The 19,295-nt window shown below is 45.5% G+C and overlaps 1 protein-coding gene across 11 annotated transcripts in view; it reads left to right on the top strand.

The window, feature by feature from the left end:
* SVIL (supervillin) overlaps positions 1-19,295 on the top strand; it is a 200,986-nt gene that overhangs the window by 126,931 nt on the left and 54,760 nt on the right. For 6 of the 11 annotated variants that reach the window (XM_075315505.1, XM_075315504.1, XM_075315508.1 and 3 more), the window contains 5 exons: positions 151-198; positions 744-821; positions 3,414-3,482; positions 14,116-14,260; positions 15,511-15,600. In XM_075315505.1, coding sequence (XP_075171620.1) covers positions 151-198; positions 744-821; positions 3,414-3,482; positions 14,116-14,260; positions 15,511-15,600 — 430 coding nt within the window. The remainder of the gene's footprint in view (positions 1-150; positions 199-743; positions 822-3,413; positions 3,483-14,115; positions 14,261-15,510; positions 15,601-19,295) is intronic. The other 5 variants (XM_075315510.1, XM_075315511.1, XM_075315512.1 and 2 more) reach the window with 3 other exon arrangements.

The raw sequence follows: 19,295 nt of genomic DNA, 5'->3' as shown, positions 1-19,295 counted from the left end.
ATGTGATGCTCTTAGGGAGTCAATATGATGTAATTCTGAGAAGTTACCGGCAGCATCCGGCGACCGTCCGTGCCCTTCTCTTATGATTTATGTAGTATTGCTTCATTTTGGGTCTTTCTGCTTCATCACCCTGTTTGTTTTAACCTGTAGGAAGAAGGAGATATAAAAGATGATTATGTCCTGTCTAATCGGCTGTGGGTAAGCCACACAATGGCTTGGAAGATGTGTTCCTAATGTTGGCTGTGTGCTGTCATGTGCTTTTTTTTTTTTTTGCGCAGCTTTGACGTGACGCCACCATATATCGCTGGGTCTACTATTGGCATATGAGTTGTCGGTGCGGATGACTGCTACCCGCTGTACTCCGGGTCATTGCATACCGCCAGCGCTGTGTGAATGCGGCTGTCTCCAGTCTATGCATCGTACACGTCTGTCATGTGTAGATGGTGGAGATGGATTCTTATAGGACGGGCTTATGAATGTACAGGATCACTTCATAGACAGAAACCTGTAGTCCTTGTTCTGGTCTCTGGCTGCACACATTGCATGAAATGTGTATGGCTTTGGAAAGCATATAAAGAATGATTCCATACGTATGCATATGCCACAGTTTTGCTCCTCTTGTCCGTTCATGTTGCCCTATGCTGCTTCTTTAGCTAGCCGTCTATCCTGCAGCTTTTTCTTTTATGGTTACTCCCTTTTTTTTATTTCTAATTTTCTTGCTTTGCTTCTGCCTCTGTCCATAGGAACCTGTCTATGCTTCTATTTACACTCCTGCTATACCTGCCGCCCATAAATGCCAGTATTTTGTTCCTATACATCAGGTGAGGAAACTGTGTGCATCGGCAAATAATATAACTGTGCTTCTTATGAGAGACCGGATCCTAAGTGTTTCACCAATAAGTAGTGAGGGCACACAAGGAGAGATGGGGGCAACCATATAGCAATATTAGGCTGGCCAATTATTATTATTACTATAGCGCCATTTATTCAATGGCACTTTACATGTGAAAAGGGGGCACAGACTGGTGCAGGAGGAGCGAGGACCCTGCCCACGAGGGCTCACAGTCTACAGGCATGGGTGAAGATACAGTAGGTGGGGGGTAGAGCCGGTCGTCCAACGCTATGTTGGACTGAGGGTTATTGCAGGTTGTAGGCTTGTCGGAAGAGTTGTGTCTTCAGGTTCCTTTTGAAGGTTTCACGGTAGGAGAGAGTCTGATAAGTTGGGGTAGAGGGTTCCAAAGTATGGGGGAGGCACGGGAGAAATCTTGTATGCAATTGTGGAAAAAGGAGATAAGCGGGTAGTAGAGAAGGAGATCTTGTCATAATCGTAGGTCCTGTGCAGGAAAGTAGCAGGAGACTAGGTCACAAATGTATGGAGGAGACAGGTTGTGGATGGCTTTGTAGGTCATGGTTATTCTGTTGAAATGGTGAAATGGAGTCTTAAAGCAATTGGAAGCCAGTGAAGAGATTGGGAGAGGAGAGGCCAGGGAATAGCGAGGGCACAGGTGGATTATTCGGGCAGTAGAATTTAAGATAGATTGGAGGAGAGTAAGAGTGTTAGAAGGGAGGCCACAGAGCAAGAGGTTATAGTAGTCCAGGCGGGAGATAATGAGGGCATGCACTAGTGTTTTTGGAGATTCTTGGTAAAGGAATGTACGGTTCTGGGAAATATTTTTGAGTTGGCGTCACAGATGGTAGAAAGGGCTTTATCTGGCTTGAAGAAGAGAGCAGAGTCAAGGGTTACCCCGAGCACGCAGGACTGGGGAGAGTGAGCAGCTATTGACTTTGATGGATAGGTCATGTGGAGTGGTAGAGTGAGGTGGGGGAAGGATGATGAATTCGGTTTTTTCCATGTTCAGTTTTAAAAATCGAGCAGAAAAGAAGGATGAAATAGCGGACAGACATTGTGAGATTTTGGTTAGTAAGGAGGTGCTATCTGGTCCAGGGAAGTAGATCTGCGTATCGTCAGCATAAAGATGATAGTGAAAGCTGTGGGACTCAATGAGCTGTCCCAGGCCGAAGGTGTGGATAGAGAACATTAGAGGTCCAAGTACTGAACCTTGGGGGACACCAATGGATAGGGGGCGAGATAAGGAGGTGGGGTGAGAGAGTGAGACGGTAAAAGTCCGGTCTGTTAGGTATGAAGTGGTCCAGGATAGGGCCAAGTCTGTGGTACCAAGAGATGAAAATATGTAGCAAGAGGGGATGGTCCACTGTGTCAAAGGCAGGAGACAGGTCTAGGAAGAGGAGCACAGAGTAGTGTCACTTGGCTTTGGAAGTTAGTAGGTCATTGGTAACTTTAGTTAGGGCAGTTTCAGTGGAATGAAGCGGTCGGAAGCCAGATTGTAACCGGTCAAAGAAGGAGTAGGAGAAGGACATTTCAAGATGGACAAGATGTTCCAGTAGTTTTGAGGCATAGGGGGGAAGGAATACGTTATGACAGTTTATTAAAATATTAATCAAAAGGATGGACACTGCTTTCTCTGCACCCCCATGATGAAACGTGGTGGTGAAACGTTAAGATATGACATCACTTCCTGATAGTGGAAGACCGACTATGTCCACAATTCAAGTAGTTCCTTCAGGGGTTTTTTCTTAGTGCAAAGCTGTATTCTTATCAATTAAGCAGCAATGTGGTTCCCTGAAAAGACAAGTGCTAGGAAAAGTCAGAAAGGCCTCAATCCATTTGTTCTTGGGGGTCATAGATGGCGGTCACCTTCCCCGCCAAAGACAACTTAAATGGTCACTGTCGTTTTAAGAAACTTGTCCTATTATGGTAGTTGATGTGATGACAAAATTTTGTTTTCTAAAATTGCTCCAAAATGGCAGCCACTTACTGTTTCTGTCCAAGGCTTGTTCTCATGTGAAATCCACTTTGACAGATGGAAAGGATTAACATTTGCAGTTTACATAGTCATCACATTGGTTTCATATCGGCACACGGTGCCTGAGACGTCTTTGGCCATGTAAGTGTATTTGAAGGGTGGATTACATTAGATCACCATATAATGCAGTAAATCTCCAGTTCATGTTCCCAGTAATCCGTAAGGAAGGATAAAAAGATCTATATACCGGTAATAGTGCAGTGGTTTGGCCAAGGTGTGAGATTAACATGTTGATGCCTGATGTGCATTTACCAGCTCATTACTAGTCAAACTAGCGTTGAAAGTAAGACCTCGTTTCACTATAACTTTGCTTGTCCATACTGCCTATAAATGCTTTATATACCTATGACTTGGCCGTGTGATTCCCTATAACTAGCGCCTCTCCCCATTGGTACCCCCTGAAAAATACACGCAGCTCTGGCTGATACTAGTAGGTTGCTGTTTGGTGTGTTTTTTTCCATAGTTTTGTTTCTTTTTCTTTCACTTTTTTTTTCTTTTTATATTCGTTTTTTCTCTACCTTTTTTAAGGTCAGTAACGATAGAGAGAGCGAGTCAAGTCCGGTAATGTTTGCAGAGCGTCATCCTTGGAGATGGAAGGTGAATTTTCATAAATAGAAGATTCTAGGGTGTAAAATAATAGATTTTGGAGAATGCGTAAGATTATAGTGTGGCCCGGAGTAAGAAACTACATATTTGCGTTGGCGCCAATATATTGATATTGGACTTGTTGGTCATCTCCTGGAAATCCATGGCTATGTACATTCCAAAAACTCTGCAAAAACCCTCAGGAGAAACTCCCATGTTTTTTAGGAGGATTTTGGAGAGTTTGTACCTGATTTTGGAAAGTTTCTGTGATCATAGCTTTTTGGTTTTAGAAACCTTGTCATGAGGTTGATTAGTTTTTTGTTTTATAATTTTTGTATGCAAGGTCCTAGATGTAATGATTTTATTTAAATGTTCCCATACAGTCCTTCACCTCCATCAGTGTCCAGAAGTAATTTGCTTATACACTTCCATCTCAGATGACCGATCTCCCTGACTTTGAACTTTATTATTAGGCATTGACTTCAGAAGTTTGATGCCACTTTTTTACATTTAGGGCATCAGTCATGATCCCATCATATGGACAATCGCCAAGTAAATCACATAGGATGATCTCCTCCATCTTTTTTTTTTATTTTGGCCTATAAAGTAGGATTCTAAATTATCATAAGAATGATCACACACACATATGTATTATATATTAATATATAAATGTGTGATCACTGTTTTTTATATATTTATATAGTAGGTCTTTAAATCAGTTAAAGGCAGTATTCCTATTTCCAAAATCCCAATATGTAGTAGGTGTAGTAATAATGGCAAATACCTACCTAGTATAGTTCTCCTGCTATAACCATGTCTCTTACCTCATGTGCAGGGCATTGCAGCATGGGTATCCATGGTTATGACCATGAGCAACTAACAATTTTTTTTCCCGCCAGAAGCTGCTATTCTTCGAAATCCATGATCAAAAACATTATAGACATTAAAGGGGTATTCCCATCTCCAAAATCATATCCCAGTATTTAGGTGTAATAATATTAGCAAATACTTCCAGTTAGAAATGTAGTATAGTTCTCCTGATAAAGCCATCTTTCTTACTTCATGTGCAGGGCATTGCAGCTTAGGTATCCATAATTACATCCACTCATATAGTAACAGTTAGTTCCTCGCGGTCATAACCATGGACTGCACTTGAGGTAAGAGACATGGTTATAGCAGGAGAACTATACTAGGTAGGTATTTGCCATTATTTACTACACCTGCTATATATTCGGGTTTTGGAAATAGGAATACTGCCTTTAACTGATTAAATAACTAAAGAATGTATGTCTGGAACATCAATGGTGTGAACATGGTGCAAGACTCTCAAACCTAGAACTATACAATAGGATAAAGAGTTGCACACCAGTCACAATGTATATGGGAATGATGAAAAGCAAAACTGCTATGGGAATACTAGACTGAAAAATACAATGGACTATCTGAAAAAGTGAAGAGGGTTCTCAGACAAAAGATTACCTTGGCGTTGGTTTTCGGTCTCTTTTGCATTGATCAATACAATGGCTAAACATCTCTTATATTCCTAATATTCATAGCAGTTATGTATATTCCATTTTCATGTTTTTCACTTTTTCAGATAGTTCATTGTATTTTTCAGTTTAGTATTCCCATAGCAGTTTTGCTTTTAATCATTCCCACATACATTGGGACTTGTGTGCAACTCTTTATCCTTTTCTATAGTTATATTTTTGAGTGTTGCTCCATGTTCACACCATTGGTGACATACATTCTTTTAGTTAATATGCACTTTTTTTTTGAGAACCCTGTCCCACCCATAGCCTTTTGTTTCACTTCACATATATAGCTTGGTCCTTTGCTTCCCATACAGAGCAAGTTTTTTTTAACTGCAGGTGAGGTTACACATAGGCTAGGGAGCCCAAAAATAGAGATTACCTTGGCGTTGGTTTGGGTCTCTTTTGCATTGATCAATACAATGGCTAAACATCTCTTATATTCCTATTATTCATAGCAGTTATGCATATTCCATTTTTCATGTTTTTCACTTTTTCAGATAGTTCATTGTATTTTTCAGTCTAGTATTCCCATAGCCGTTCTGCTTTTCATCATTCCCATATACATTGTGACTTGTGTGCAACTCTTTATCCTATTGTATGTTAAATGACCTACTTTATAAATATGAGTGATGACACATTTATATATTAATATAGAATACATATATGTGTGTGATACCTAAGGTCCTTCAATGCCCTGCACATGAGGTAAGAGACATGGCTATATCAGGAGAACTATACAATATTTCTCATTGGAGGTATTTGCCAATATTGTTAACATTACACCTTCTATATATTGGCATAGGGTCTTAGAGATGGCAATACTTAAATCTCAAAAACTCTACCACAGATTTCAGGAATAGTCACAATTCTTATCCCTTGAGTGTCTAGTCCTCCATACATTGCTGTAGCGTGCCTTATCTGAGCAGTGTAATTACCCCTGGCCTTCGGCCATCTCTTGTAATCTAATTTTGAGTTGGTTTGGCACAGGTAGAACATCTTGTCATTTGGCTCAGCTCCCGCACAGCACAGATCAGCCAGTCTTCCTCTCCTTCCCTCAGCGAGATAAGAGCAATAGCAGTCAAATGCCAAATGTCTAGACTGCAGAGGACTCGTCTTCATCCCCCTTTTTGGGGAAGAGTCGGGTAAAGGTTAGAAAACCTACTTGGAATGTCCAGTTGTTTTGGAGTTGAGCGCGGTCCGTAGTGCTCCGCCTCAGGTATACAACTTATTTTAGGAAGGTTATTCTGCAGATAATTGACTTATGAGCAACTCACGCTGGCAGCCACGTGTTGTTTATTTTGGAGGATTGGTGGAACATTAAAAATCAACAAAGATTCAATCTAATATTTTTACCACTGCCATCAGACCTGGAGATTCCAGCAGCTGCTTCATAGAGATGGAGCCCAGGCAGTGGCCGGAATGCCATAACACAGCGTTGCGTGCTTTAGGGCTTGTTCTGGTTTACCACTAGGTATAATCCAACGGTTTTGTTTTTTTCCTAAGGCTACTTTCACACATCCGGTTGGAGCAGTGCGGCTCAATCCAGCTGTGAAACCCATGCAACGGATGCGGCGAAAACACCGCATCCTTTGCATAAGTTTTTACATGCGGCCCGTCCGTTTTTTTCCGGTTGCGGCATGCTACTGAGCATGCGCAGTGGAAGAAACCGCATGCGGCGGCCGGATGCGTTTTTTTCCGCATCCGGAAAACGTACCAGGGAACGTTCCATCCGGCCGCGGCATCGGCTAAATCTGCCGCATGCGGAAAAAAACGGACCGAATGCAAGCCCATGCGGCACAATACGGCACTAATGTAAGTCTATGCAAAAAAAAAAACGCAACCGTCGGCAAAAAAAAAACGGTTGCGGTTTCTCTGCAGAACGCCGTATTGTGCCGCAGAGCAAAAACCGGATGTGTGAAAGTAGCCTAACACGATTAGCAGAGAGGGGTGTTGGGCAACATGTGTCGGAGCTGGACACTTGTAAAAATGTTTGTCGAGGAGAGCAATATCAAAATAGTGACCTCTCCTATTGTAGGAAATTCTGTGGCAGTCGTGCAGCTTTCTTTTTAGACCAGCAAAATATTAGGAATCCCAAAATTATTTTGTAAAATGACCAAAAATGTAAAAAAAAAAATGTACATGAATCTGCTGCATCGCGGTGTTCTGGAGCTGTTCGGTGCTACCTGACGCTGCGTTCTTGCAGTCCTGTATGAATTTGTGATGGGGAGGTTGAACGTTTGGTCTGAAATGGTGACACCCCCCCCACAAATTTTATTTTAAAACTAAATTGTATTGCGACTTGTACACTCAAGCCATCATTAATTGATGCAATACAAGATACTTAGAGAAAAGGGTAAAAGTGATAACAGGCCAGGTGATTGTTTGATCTCTTGGGAGGGGAGGGCTGGGGGGTCCTGTTTCTAGGACCCCAGCCCTCCACTATCTGACACTCCTATAATATTAGAATGGCGCAGTCGTGTGCACAGGAGGTTTAAAGGCCGCTTTACACACACCGATATTGCTAGCGATCTCGTTAGCGATGTGACACACCCAGATCCTTGCTATGATTTGCTGAGATCGCTCATAGGTCGTTTTGTAGCGGTAACACGTACACATCTCACAAACGATGCTACATCATTCAGCGATATATTGTTTGACCAAGGCGGTCGTGTGGACACCGTCACACAGCATTCCTCCCAACGATTCCGGCAACGACAGAGGCGTATAATTGTCCATAGCCTACACCCTGGCGTGACACCAATCAGAGCGGAGGGAGGATGGGACATTGCTCGTAACGACATGCCCGCGTCTCTGATGACTGATGCACTAACGATGTTGTTCGTCGTTTGCAGGGTGTCAAACGTAGCAATATGTCTGCTGCGTTCCAAACGACGAACAATATTTTGAAACTGAACGACGTGTCAACTATCAACAATTTTCGCTAGTTTTACGATCGTTCAGAGTCGCTCATAGGTGTCACACGCAATGACGACGCTAACGACGACTGAAGTGCGTCACCAAAAACGGGACCTCAACGACCTATCGTCAGATAAATCGTAGCGTGTAACAGGGCCTTTAGAAACAAACATTGTCTCGTGTATGCAGCCTTTCAGGATTTAGAATGTACTGCAACCAGAGAACTCGAGAATCACTATTCCTGAAAGAGGGTGACTGATGATCTCAAGGTCTCCTGGCTGCCGTATGTGGGAGAAATTCTCCCCCGACAGCTATAGAGCAACATTGAAGCATCCCAGATAGAATTCACACATATTCCAAAAGTAAAAACTATTCTGCTATGGAAAGCTTTTGTCCCCGAGTGACCCGAGCGGAGTCTTCCTGGAGACCTTATTTATTTTTATTTTTTTTTTTGTAGTCCAGCTTCCAACATCTCATACTTTTTGTAGAGTGACTTTTCTGTTTTAAGTGTCGCACATGATGATTTTGTCAGTGCTTTTATGCTTTTCTTTTGTGCCACATTGAGAATGTGCGCAGATGTCAGATATATTGTGGCAACGGCGTAATCGCACAGGTGTCCTCTGTCCGGGGGACACGCATGGATGTACTCTGTCAGGGACACACACGCAGGGCTACTCTGTACAGAGGACACAAGGGGATATACTCTGTCCGGAGGACACACGCAAGGCTACTCTGTACAGAGGACACAAGTGGATATACTCCGTCCAGGGGACACGCGTAGGGGGGTACTCTGTACAGGGGACACGAGTGGATATGCTCTGTCCGGAGGACACACGCAGGGCTACTCTGTACAGAGGACACAAGTGGATATACTCCGTCCAGGGGATCACGCGTAGGGGGTACTCTGTCCGGGAGGACACGCAGGGCTACTCTGTCTGGGGCGGCAAGGTAAGAAGAAAGGACCGCACTTCTCCGCTGTGCTGGAAATATTTTAACGCAATGACGTGCAGGATAAAAGGCTGGAGGTAACCTGTTTGCCAGCTCCTATTAGGAGCTGGCGTACAGGTTACCTCCAGCCTTTTATCCTGCACGTCATTGCGTTAAAATATTTCCAGCACAGCGGAGAAGTGCGGTCCTTTCTTCTTACTTTGCCTCTTCATGGATCTTGTCTTGTGACTGGCACCCCGCGCTGGATTTGGATAGATTACGGCTCGCCTCCTGGCACATGCGGTACCGCAGGTAACACGCAGTGGTGCAGGACCATTCTTTCTTGTTTGTTCCTACTCTGTCTGGGGGACACGCTTAGGGGCTACTTTGTCAGGGGGACACACGCAGGGCTACAGGGGACATGAGTGAATATACTGTGTCCGGGGATCACGCGTAGGGGTACTCTGTCTGGGGAGACTCGCAGGGCTACTCTGTACAGGGGACACAAGTGGATATACTCTGTCCGGGGGACACGCGTAGGGGATACTCTGTCCGGGGGACACGCGTAGGGGATACTCTGTCCGGGGGACACGCGTAGGGGATACTCTGTCCGGGGGACACGCGTAGGGGATACTCTGTCCGGGGGACACGCGTAGGGGATACTCTGTCCGGGGGACACGCGTAGGGGATACTCTGTCCGAGGGACACGCGTAGGGGATACTCTGTCCGGGGGACACGCGTAGGGGATACTCTGTCCGGGGGACACGCGTAGGGGGTACTCTGTCCGGGGGACACGCGTAGGGGGTACTCTGTCCGGGGGACACGCGTAGGGGGTACTCTCTCCGGGGGACACGCGTAGGGGGTACTCTGTCCGGTGACGCGCGTATCCTGCAGTTCAGACTTTGTAATACTGTAGGATACTAAGGTCGTGTTTCTCATTTTGTCTTCACTGAACTTCCTTTGAGAAGTAGGAATTCCGGGACGTTTCCTTCCTGTCATGGTTATCATCTTCTGCTGTCAAAAACTGGATTTTCAGTGTCTTTCTGTGTGAGATCAGTGACTTATGGGAGTAGCAGTGGAGGGGGGCAGGGGCGGCTTGTATGTCTCTAGTTTTCTAAAATCTGGATATAGTGAATTTTTAGAATTGCTGGAATCAAAGCAATGTGACTGTCAGTATAGTGGATCTGTACAAATGTTACTGTAGTGCATATTGGGGGAATTTGTGCTAAAAAGCACAGCGATCGCCTCGTAGTCAGCCCTCTGTCATGGAGTTCTCCCGGATTAGCAAACATGGCTGTTTTCTTTCAGACACTATGCCACAACTAACCATGGCTCCTGCTGTTTGGAAGCTCAGCTCTATTCACTTCAATGGGGCTGAGTTGCGATACAAAACACCCCGTGGTCAGGGCTGGCACTGTTTTTCAAAAGAAGCAGCCTTGTTTTCTCATTCTAGAAAATGACACCATGTAATATTTATAATCCTATATTATATATGTCATATTTATTTTATTACAGCACAATTTTATATTGTAATTTTATTTTCTTTAATTTCTGCCATTTTTGCATTTGCTCAGACAGGATAGTGGAGTTTTGTGTTTTTTTTTTTTTTGTTTTTTTTTCTCCCATAATTTCTAAATGGTTACAAAAAGTGATCAAGAATAATAATTTCATGACATTCATAATGTGTTAGTTAAGCTTGTAAAAAAATTTGCAGCAAAAAATAAATTTACAAGTTACAAATCTAAATTATTCAATTGCAAGTGGTCACCACTAGAGGGAGCTTACTCTATACCGTGGCATTATTGAATTCAATGTATAAGCTGTATGCATAGCACCCTCTAGTGGTGACTTTTTAGCCAAAATTGTCATCATTCACCATAGTACGATATCTTTTATTCCAATGCCAGACGCACCTTCGGGTGTAAGGCCTGTTTCACACGTTGGTGAAAAAGACTTTTTCATTGACGTGTTTAAAAACACATATGTCCGTCCGTGCGCCATGATTCACAGCACATGTGGGTTGTCCATGTGCTATCCGTGATCAGTGATTGTACATGACGATAACTCACCTGTCCCTGACAGGGACAGCTCCTGCTGTCCGTGGTGCTGAACTCTCCAGCTCTGCTGTGTGTCTGGCCGCCGCTGCAGCTACTTCCGGGTCGCAGTGTCGTGCATAAATGCATATGCATGACCATAACGAACCGGTTCGGAAGCAGCAGCCAGCAGAGGCCGGAGACAGCTTTGCTGGAAAAAGGGGAGCATAAATTGCTTTTTATTTTCAATGTCAGTATTTTTCTGGTACGTGTTTCACAGATAACACCATAGTGTGGTCCGTGGGACATCAATGATACCAGAAAAAAACAGACTTGTCTCCATGCGGCAATCACGGACACGCATGTACGCGCTAACAGACACGGTTAGTGAAAAATCACTGATGTGTGCACAGACTTAGGCAAAGGTCTAGGGCTGCAGAGCGGCGGTGGAAGAAAACGCACTCCCAGGAAGACTTCACCACATTCAAAAATGCAATTCACACATTTCGTTCAGTCCTCACCTCCACTAAACACGATTACTTCAGAAACCTCATATCCTCTCTAACACACAACCCCAAACAGTTATTCAACACTTTCAACTCCCTCCTTCGCCCACCACTGCCCCCTCCAACCTCCCTCATTTCTGCAGAAGACTTTGCCACCTATTTCCAAGAAAAAATCGACCTAATAAGGCAAGTCTTCTCTGCTCAGCCACCACAACCCCTTCATGTAGCTGACCACTGCCCCTCCCCCATAAACTTCCTCCCCACCATCACCGAAGGAGAGCTTGCACGTCTGCTCTCAAAAGCGCACCTCACCACCTGCGCACTTGACCCCATGCCATCCCACCTCCTTCCCAACCTCACCACCATCCTTATTCCAGCTTTAACCCATCTCTTCAACCTATCTTTAACGACTGGAACCTTCCCCTCTGCCTTTAAACATGCAACAGTCACACCTATCCTAAAGAAACCTTCCCTCGATCCAACCTCTACTACCAGCTACCGCCCCATATCACTACTCCCACTTGCCTCAAAACTCCTGGAACAGCATGTCCATGCTGAACTTTCCTCCCACCTCTCCTCTAACGCTCTCTTTGACAACCTACAGTCCGGCTTCCGTCCACATCACTCCACCGAAACTGCCCTGACTAAAATCACAAATGACTTGCTTACTGCCAAAGCGAACAAGCACTTCTCTATACTCCTACTCCTAGACCTGTCCTCAGCCTTCGATACCGTTGACCACTCCCTCCTATTACAGACCCTCTCTTCCCTTGGTGTCAGAGATCTTGCCCTCTCTTGGATCTCTTCATACCTCTCAAATCGCACTTTTAGTGTCTCCCACTCCCACACAACCTCTTCATCCCACCATCTCTCTGTTGGCGTCCCTCAAGGCTCTGTCCTAGGACCCCTACTTTTCTCTATCTACACATTTGGCCTGGGACAACTCATAAAGTCCCATGGCTTCCAATACCACCTATATGCCGACGACACCCAGATCTACCTCTCTGGCCCAGATGTCACATCTCTGCTGTCCAAAATCCCGAAATGTCTATCTGCTATATCCTCCTTCTTCTCCTCTCGCTTCCTAAAGCTCAATGTGGCCAAAACTGAACTAATCATCTTTCCTCCGTCTCACCTACACTCTCCACCTGATCTATCTATTACAATAAATAACACCACGCTCTCGCCAGTACCCAAAGTTCGCTGCCTCGGAGTGACCTTTGACTCTGCCTTATCCTTCATACCACACATCCAATCCCTCACCACCTCCTGCCGTCTTCAACTCAAAAATATTTCCAGAATCCGCCCTTTCCTCAATTTGCAATCAACTAAAATGCTAGTGCATGCCCTCATAATCTCCCGCCTCGACTACTGTAACATCCTCCTCTGTGGCCTCCCTGCCAACACGCTTGCCCCTCTCCAGTCCATCCTTAACTCTGCTGCCCGACTTATCCACCTCTCTCCTCAATACCACCCCGCTTCTCCTCTCTGCATGTCCCTCCACTGGCTTCCAATCTTCCACCGTATCCAATTCAAACTTCTAACACTGACCTACAAAGCTGTGCATAATCTTTCCCCTCCGTACATCTCCGAACTACTCTCCCACTACACTCCAACACGTCACCTCCGGTCCTCCCAAGATCTCCTCCTCTCCTCCTCTCTCATTCGCTCCTCACACAACCGACTCCAAGACTTCTCCCGAGCATCCCCAGTCTCCTGGAACTCGCTGCCTCAACACGTCAGACTATCCCCTACCCTTGCAAACTTCAAACGGAACCTGAAAACGCACCTGTTCCGAAATACCTACAATCTACAATGAACTCGCTGCCGCCCGACCACCGTGCGGAGCTGCCGCCCGACCACCGTGCGGAGCTGCCGCCCGACCACCGTGCGGAGCTGCCGCCCGACCACCGTGCGGAGCTGCCGCCCGACCACCGTGCGGAGCTGCCGCCCGACCACCGTGCGGAGCTGCCGCCCGACCACCGTGCGGAGCTGCCGCCCGACCACCGTGCAGAGCTGCCGCCTGACCTACACCCCACCTATTGTCTCCTCTCCATAATCCTATAGAATGTAAGCCCGCAAGGGTAGGGCCCTCTTCCCTCTGTACTAGTCTGTCTACTGTAACTTGTATACGTATTTTGTATGTAACCCCCTTCTCATGTACAGCACCATGGAATTAATGGTGCTCTATAAATAAATAATAATAATAATAATAATAATAATGGGTCTGCGTATGTCAGTGATTCTGGTACGTATAAAAATTGTCACATACGTACAGAATCACTGACGTGTGAAGGAGGCCTCCGGTGGATGTCAGTTGTTCATTACTTACTGTAAATTTGGTCACGGTGAATTGTAACTTTCCATTTTTTTCGTCAGATTTTCGTAATTAGAAAGGGTTTCCCAATCTTGCTCTTGTCTATTGTTCTCACTAGTTCCTGCAATTGTTGCAAATTCCTAGATGTCACTGCTGATTCTTCAGTAATGAAACCCTTCTAGGAGGAGTAGTGGTCATTTCCCTTGTTTCGGAGAAGCTTCTCTATATTGGGGTCATTACTTTGTTACTGTATATGTTTTTTATTATTTCTTGCATCTTTAGGGTTTTAACCAGATTAGTTGAGGGAGCTAATCCATGCCCCATAGCTATGTTAGGTTTCAGTTGGAGGGATATGCTGAAAAGTTAGTTGAACAAATGCAAACTAACAGACTTTTTATTTTTTCTTTAAAGCAACGGGTTACCGATGGGACACAGATGACTATAGAGGAACGGAAGCAGCAGATCACTATCCGAGAAGAGGCCTGGAAATCCAAGGGCATCGGAGCTTCCAACGACTCCACACAGTTCTCTGTTGCGGGGCGAATGGTGAAAAAAGGTTTGTGGCCTTGGTTCATTTCACAACCCTAGAATGGTTTACAACTATCTCAAAAACTTCCACAATATATATCTAACACCCATAATGGGTAATCTCTGTGAGCAGCCCCCATACTGGTCCATTTACAACAATGCTTATTTCTATTCCATTTGGTCCTGACGTATTTTTCGGACTATAAGACACACACACTTTTTTTACCCCCAAATGTTGGGGGAAAGTGGGGGGGTGCGTCTTATAGTCTGAATATAGGGCATGGCTGCGGGGAATGAGGGTGCTGCGGTGAAGCAGGTCATCGGCGGCAAGAGCAGGCTGTAGCAGCACCTGCCGTGACCATGTGCGCCCGCTCATTTCATATGCACGCCCATCCTCCCGCCCATCATCTCTCAGCCCTGAAGCCGGCGCTGACAGGTGGGCGGGATGATGGGTGTGCACATAGTAAACAGCCAGCCCGCGCGATCACCCCTGGCAACTACAGCCTGCAGTGATCATATGTGGCTATATTCACTGCCCCCCGCACATCATCAGCTCGCAGGGCAGTGAATAAGTAGGGTATACTCACCGTTCCCTGCAGCATCGCAATGTCCTCCTGTCTGCTGGCCGCTGATGTGTGTGGAGAGCGGTGAGCACAGCGATGACGTCATCCCTATGTGCATGGCTCCACACACATCAGCAAGCCGGCAGACAGGAGGACATCACGATGCTGCAGGGGAACGGCTCCACACAGGTCAGCGGCGCTGCTGCTGACACAGGAAGACGAGCGATGCTGCTGGAGTGAGGAAAGGTGAGTATAAAATGTATTTTTTTTTTCTTTTTTATGTGCCACAGGATACAGGCCATATACCAGGATGGGGGTATATTATGAGCAGGGTGGGGCTATATAGCAGGGTGGGGCTATATAGCAGGGTGGGGCTATACCAGGATGAGGGACTTATATACAAGGATGGGGATCATATACAAGGCAGGAGGATCATTACCAGGATGGGGTACCTTAGTAGAGAATTTGGGGACATTACCCCCACAACAGTATCAGCAGCAGATCCTCGCCCCATAAGTGTGTCATGACCACATTTTTTTGCTTAAAATTTTATTTTCTTCCTCTAATACCAGGGTGCGTCTTATAGTCCGAAAAATACGGTACTCCTCTCTACAATAGCACCCACTTTCATTGAAATGGGTCGTCCACCATAGAGGCATTTTTTGTTTATTTTTATATACCATAACCAACTTTTTCCTTCTTGTGTGTCTTGTAGGCTTGGCTTCACCCACCGCCATAACACCTGTACAGTCACCAGTGGCTCTGAAACCAAAGTCCATCAATTTTGTCTCCAAGCCGTCTGAAGGTCTGTATACCTGGTGTACATTTGTATGTGATATGCACTCTCTACTATATAATGTATACATCCACGTCCTTTTGGGAAAAATTGCAATAAAAAAAGAGAATTATTATATGTCAGTGACAGGCTCTATATACAGAGTCATTCTGGGGTGGTTTGGCAGTTTAGGACTTTCACCCCATCCATACAAATCATGTCCACTGCGTCATAAAATTTGTCAACATACATGCAAAAAATAGAATTGAAGAGGTATAATTGGATTTTTTTCGACAATTCGCCCATAAGAAATTCTCTCTCCTGGGGAGATCTGGTCTCTACACCTTTGGGGGCCATTATCTGAGAATTGTCAGGAGAGTTTGGAGTGAATCCTTTCCAAAAACTGCTTGGGAAAAAGCCCCCCAAAACAGCTTACAACAATTCTCCACATTCATTTTTGGTACATTAGTAAGACCCGGACTATGGACATAAGACCTGACGGGTTGTGTCTCCTCACATACTAAAGTTAATGTAGAAGAATTATTTATATAAATGTATTTATTAGTGTTGTTGCAATGTAACATATAATTTGTGTGTGTATTGGGCTGTCTTTTGATAAGTTTGCATTACTTAAAGGGGTTGTCACATTTTCTTAAAGGGGTTGTCCACTACTTTTACATTGATGGCTTTTCCTTAGGATAGGTCATCAATGTCTGATCGGCCGGGGTCAGACACCCCGCATCCCCACCGATCAGCTTTTCTCGGTCCCGGTGGTATCAGCATTCGGCGGAAATGCTCAGTTCCGGAGCTGCCCCATATTCTGATAGTGGCCGCAGCCAGGTACTGCACATCTGCCTCCCATTCAGATCAATAGGAGGTGGATGTGCAGTACACAGCCGCAGCTGCTATCAGAAGATGGGGCAGCTCCAGAACTGAGCATTTCCGGCCACCTTCTGTCACTGATGGGACCGAGAACAATCGATCGGACCCCGGCTGATCAGGCATTGATTACCTATCCCCAAGGATAAGCCATCAATGTAAAAGTAGGTAGTGGACAACCCCTTTAAGAGAATGTGACCATTCCTTTAAGTAATGCAAACTTGTCAAAAGACAGCCCAATACACACACATATTATGACGGGGGTCTGTGAGCCTCTCCTGCATTACCTCTACTATGTGAGGAGACACAACCCATCAGGACTTGTGTCCATAGTCCAGGTCTACACTAATGTACCAAAAATGAATGGAAGAATTTTTTAAAGCGGTTTCGGAGTGCTTTTTCCAAGCAGTTTTTGGCGTGGACCCTGACTGATCAGATTGATGACCTATCCTTTGGATAGGCCATCACTGTAAAAGTAGGGGACAACCTCTTTAAGGAGCATGCCTCACCCCTGCCTCTGTTGCTGTTTTTTTTTTTTTTTTTGCTGGTGTCAGCAGCCTCATAGGAGCATGGGGTTACTGATGTTTGGCCGATGGAGCCAGATTTAGTGCATTAGCTTTGTAGCCTGGAATACCTAAGCTTTGCCTAATAGACTGACCACCACTGATGGACAGCAGCGGTACCCGGTAAATTGCCAACGATCGGGAAACTATTTGATTTTGAAAATTGCCAGGGTCCTGAGTTCAAACCCCACAAAGGACAACATTAGGCTATGTGCACACGGTGCGTTTTTCTCGGCGTTTTTGCGCGTTTTTCGGGTGCGTTTTTGGCCTCAAAACTGCATGACTTTGCTTCCCCAGCAAAGTCTATGAGTTTTCATTTTTGCTGTCCCCACACAGCGTTTTTTTTCAGCTGCGTTTTTGTGGTGACCACAAAAACGCAGCATGTCAATTATTCCCGCGTTTTTCACTGCGCTTTTCATCCATTGAGTTCAATGGGATGTTGAAAGACGCAATGAGAAACGCAAATAGCTGCGTTTTGGTGCGTTTCTAAGACCAAAAACGCAGCTATAAGCGCAGGAGGTGGGTAGTAAAGTGACGTGTACAGGAAGAGGATTCCTTCTGTCAGTATAGACAGAAGCATGAATCCTCCCGGTACCGTCACCGCTGCGTCCACCTCCCGTCCTGTGCATGTATGCTGCCGTGCGGCGCCATGTACAGGCAGGAGGTGGAAGCGGCTGCGAAAACAAAAGTTAACAGTAGAATAAAAAAAAAAAAAAGTTATACTCACCTGTCTGCAGCCTCGCGGTGCCATGCCCGCTCCCATCTCCTGTCACGGTATCGCCGCTCCCGCTCCGGCTGTGTGCAGTCTCCCCGGGGCAGGACCTTGCTTGCAGGACCTGGCGATGGATCACCTGATGCAGTCACCTGACGCATCAGCTGATCGAGTCTCGGGCTGACGCGGGCGCCCGGCCGGTATCAGCGGATGCGTCAGGAGACTTCATCCCTGATTACCGGCAGCTGCTGCAGCGATCGGACAGGATCAGACTCCCGCCCCATCGCTCCGGGAGCTGCCGGTAATTCAGCACATAAGTGAGTATTATTATTTTTTTTTTTTCTACTGATGCATCAGCTGATTGTATAACCGGCTTTTATACAATCAGCTGATGTGTGATGGGATTCACATCCTTTAACCTGACACATCATCTGATCGCTTTGCCTTCCAGCAAACCGATCAGATGATATTGGATCCAGATTGGACGGCGCGGGACCCTGACCCAGGATTACTGCGGAGGGGGGTTCTTTATTTCAATAAAGATGGAGTCACTAATTGTGTTGTGTTTTATTTCTAATAAAAATATTTTTCTGTGTTGTGTTTTTTTTTTTATCTTTACTAGAAATTCATGGTGGCCATGTCTAATATTGGCGTGACACCATGAATTTCGGGCTTAGGGCTAGCTGATAATATACAGCTAGCCCTAACTCCATTATTACCTGGCTAGTCACCCGGCATCAGGGCAGCCGGAAGAGTTGGATACAGCGCCAGAAGATGGCGCTTCTATGAAAGCGCCATTTTCTGGGGTGGCTGCGGGACTGCAATTCACAGCGGGGGTGCCCAGAAAGCATGGGCACCCTGCACTGTGGATTCCAATCCCCAGCTGCCTAGTTGTACCTGGCTGGACTCAAAAATGGGGCGAAGCTCACGTCATTTTTTTTTTTTTTTAAATTATTTCATGAAATTCATGAAATAATTTAAAAAAAAAGGGCTTCCCTATATTTTTGGTTCCCAGCCGGGTACAAATAGGCAGCTGGGGGTTGGGGGCAGCCCGTACCTGCCTGCTGTACCCGGCTAGCATACAAAAATATGGCGAAGCCCACGTCATTTTTTTTTTTTGGGGGGGCAAAGAAATCCTGCATACAGTCCTGGAAGGAGGATGCTGAGCCTTGTAGTTCGACAGCTGCTGTCTGCTCTCCTGCATACACTATTGGATGGAGGATGCTGAGCCTTGTAGTTCGACAGCTGCTGTCTGCTGTCCTGCATACACTATTGGATCGAGGATGCTGAGCCTTGTAGTTCTGCAGCTGTCTGCTCTTCTGCATACACTAGTGGAGAATGAAGAACACATTGAAGAAGGAAATGACATCAGACCTTTTTTTTTTTTGTTCACTGATAAAAAACGCATAAGGACGCAGTGAGCAAAAACGCAGCAAAACGCAGCAAAAAAACGCACCAAATCGCGGCAAAACGCGTGCGTTTTTGCCGCGTTTTTGTGCGTTTTTAGCGGCCAAAAACGCACAAAAACGCAGCGTCAAAAAAACGCAGCGTGTGCACATAGCCTTAGCAAG

The sequence above is a fragment of the Anomaloglossus baeobatrachus genome, chromosome 6, assembly GCF_048569485.1.
Source record: "Anomaloglossus baeobatrachus isolate aAnoBae1 chromosome 6, aAnoBae1.hap1, whole genome shotgun sequence".
Taxonomy (NCBI): domain Eukaryota; kingdom Metazoa; phylum Chordata; class Amphibia; order Anura; family Aromobatidae; genus Anomaloglossus; species Anomaloglossus baeobatrachus.
This window is presented reverse-complemented; position numbering and strand designations above follow the sequence as displayed.